Here is a 2,922-nt window from a genome sequence, read left to right on the forward strand (position 1 = left end):
AATGATTCTTTTGATTTTAAACTGTAGTTTTTTTTAAAAAAAAAAAAAACACATGGATGAACACGCTCGTAAGCTAGCACAGATAGGAATGCTATTTAGGCATTCGAAGTATATGGAGACATAAAAGAGAATTTGAGAAATACGGGTCGGACATGGATATGTATATCCGGCATGAAGCTATGCTGGGATATAGGGTCACAAGTCCAGAGTCACATAAGAGATTGGTAGAAGAGAGAAGGGAAAAGAGGGAGAGAAATGAGTAGAGAGAGAGATTCTTTAGTGGAGAAATCTGTTTTCACAGGGTAATTAGGGCCCTCAAAACAGATTTCTTCTTCCTTCATTATTTTTTTGTAAACTTAGTGTTGCTCCCAAATAAGAAAGCAGAGTAGACTATAGAGGACCTCTGTCAGGTGGGGGCTCTGGCATTTTAAAACAGAACAGGAAGTTATGGGTTTAATACAGGTCTAAGCACACTCTTAATACAAGACAAAATAAAGTGCCCCGCTGACACTAGCATAGAGCATCCAAACATAGAGCTCCATTGGGAAGAGCTTTCCTGGCAGCTATAAAAAGGACAGAACTCCAACAAATTGGTCTATCACTAATTTTCTCATTAAGCCCCTTGCGCTGCAAATCCTCCTCTTTTCAGGCCCTTCCTTGCAAAAATAAAATCCACGCAGCATATAAGAGTGGGGGAAAGATGGCTAGCTACAAGATTCCAACATTCGGGCTCACCGATTTCCCCAACAAGAGCGGTCTTGGCTTTTCTTTTATCATCATCAGTACACTTCTTTCTTTTATCTTAACTAGGAGCTAAGTACCAACTCTCCCTCCCTGCCTCTCAAACCTCACACAATCACATACATACATACATACATATATATACACAGACCGTGCCCTGCCACAAAATTTGTAATGCAATGGCAATAGATTGCATCAAAACCATGCCATCCATAACCACCCCTCATCACCACCCAAAAGATCAGGATCAATGCAAAGATGATGGCAAGTCTTTCGTTTTTGATGCACAAGTTCTTCGACACCAGACAAACATACCACAGCAGTTCATTTGGCCTGACCATGAAAAGCCTAATATTAATGCACCTGAACTCCAAGTCCCACTTGTAGACCTGGGTGATTTCCTCTCTGGTAACCCTGCTGCTGCAGTGGAAGCTTCAAGACTTGTTGGTGAAGCATGTCAAAAACATGGTTTCTTTCTAGTTGTTAATCATGGAGTTGATAAAACACTCATTGCCCATGCTCATAATTACATGGACACCTTCTTCGAATTGCCACTTTCTGAGAAACAGAAGGCCCAAAGAAAGATTGGCGAGTCTTGTGGATATGCTAGCAGCTTTACTGGCAGGTTTTCCTCTAAACTTCCATGGAAAGAAACGCTTTCTTTTCGCTACACAGCTGAGAAGAATTCATCAAAACACATCGAGGAATACTTTCATAACAGAATGGGGGAACCTTTCGCTGAATTCGGGTATGTTACAATTTTTTTCCCATTCAATTTGGTTTTGTTCAATGTTGTTTATTGAGATTGGTTAATGTTCTCTTTGACACTAAGATTTCTTGTCTTCTGTTTTCATCAGGAGGGTGTATCAGGACTACTGTGAGGCCATGAGCACTTTGTCACTAGGGATCATGGAGCTATTAGGCTTGAGCCTTGGTGTGAGCAGAGAACATTTCAGGGAATTCTTTAACGAGAATGATTCAATAATGAGGCTCAACTACTACCCTCCATGCCAAAAACCTGACCTTACTTTAGGCACCGGTCCTCATTGTGATCCAACTTCTTTAACCATCCTCCATCAAGACCAAGTGGGTGGTCTTCAAGTGTTTGTGGACAACGAATGGCGTTCGATTAGCCCCAATTTTGACGCTTTTGTTGTTAACATTGGTGACACCTTCATGGTAAGATATGAACTTTTTTTTTTAAATTAACATGGGTGTTCGGGCCCGCTTGCGCTTACTACGATTAATTCCACGGGTTCTGAAGTTAATGACTATGTAAATCTCCAGTAGCCATTATATAAGCAATCAATAATTCAAATCTGAAACTATAAAAGAATCAAACCTCTTGATTCTAAGTTATTACCACTTGATGATCAGTTAGATGATTAGATATAAATTATTCATCCAAGTGAAGTGGTTCTATCCTTTTTATTGAGATAAATAAATAGAATTGCCCTACACGTACGTGAATGATAATTGACAATTTCTTTAAATTATCACCGCATTTACATTAATGATTACAAAAGGTACTGAAATTTAGTGGGCTTTTGTTGTTTTTGCAGGCTCTATCGAATGGTATATACAAGAGTTGTTTGCACCGAGCAGTGGTGAACAGCCAAACACCAAGAAAATCTCTTGCTTTCTTTTTGTGTCCAAAGAATGACAAGATGGTAACTCCACCACATGAATTAGTGGACACATGCAATCCGAGAATATATCCAGATTTCACATGGCCTATGTTGCTCGAATTCACACAAAAGCACTACCGAGCTGACATGAAGACACTTGAGGTGTTCACAAACTGGCTTCATCAACGAAGTTTTAGCTGAACAAGTGGGTCAAGTGATGTATCCCACAAATGCACTTGGGGGCATGTTATTGGTCTTTTTCTTGGAAAAAAAAAAATGAAAGTGATGTTGATGGGAGAGGAGAGGAGACGAAAGGGAAAGAAAGGAATCTGGAAAGAGATGGGAATTTTGTTAAGACTTGGAGATCATCATCCGTGCATGAAGAGATTGCAAAAGTAATTAGAGGCCAATTCTTATTTATGTCCATAGATCTGGTAGTTAATTACTAGCTAACTTATTTATTGGTCATGAACAAAAAGTACAATCATAGACCAATAAAGAGTTGGATTAGCTAATTTTTTGTATTTTCCTTGGTAATATAGAAAAATTGCCA

At 39.2% G+C, this 2,922-nt stretch overlaps 1 protein-coding gene across 1 annotated transcript; it reads left to right on the top strand.

Moving 5' to 3' along the window:
- Positions 1 to 875: 875 nt before the first annotated feature.
- LOC105137566 (gibberellin 20 oxidase 1-like) lies at positions 876 to 2,922 on the top strand. Its single transcript, XM_011043353.1, has 3 exons — positions 876 to 1,489; positions 1,599 to 1,920; positions 2,304 to 2,922. Exons 1-3 carry the CDS (start codon positions 921 to 923, stop codon positions 2,568 to 2,570), a joined length of 1,158 nt encoding a protein of 385 aa, XP_011041655.1. The 5' UTR covers positions 876 to 920; the 3' UTR covers positions 2,571 to 2,922.

The sequence above is a fragment of the Populus euphratica genome, unplaced genomic scaffold, assembly GCF_000495115.2.
Source record: "Populus euphratica unplaced genomic scaffold, PopEup_1.0 scaffold149.1, whole genome shotgun sequence".
Lineage (NCBI taxonomy): Eukaryota > Viridiplantae > Streptophyta > Magnoliopsida > Malpighiales > Salicaceae > Populus > Populus euphratica.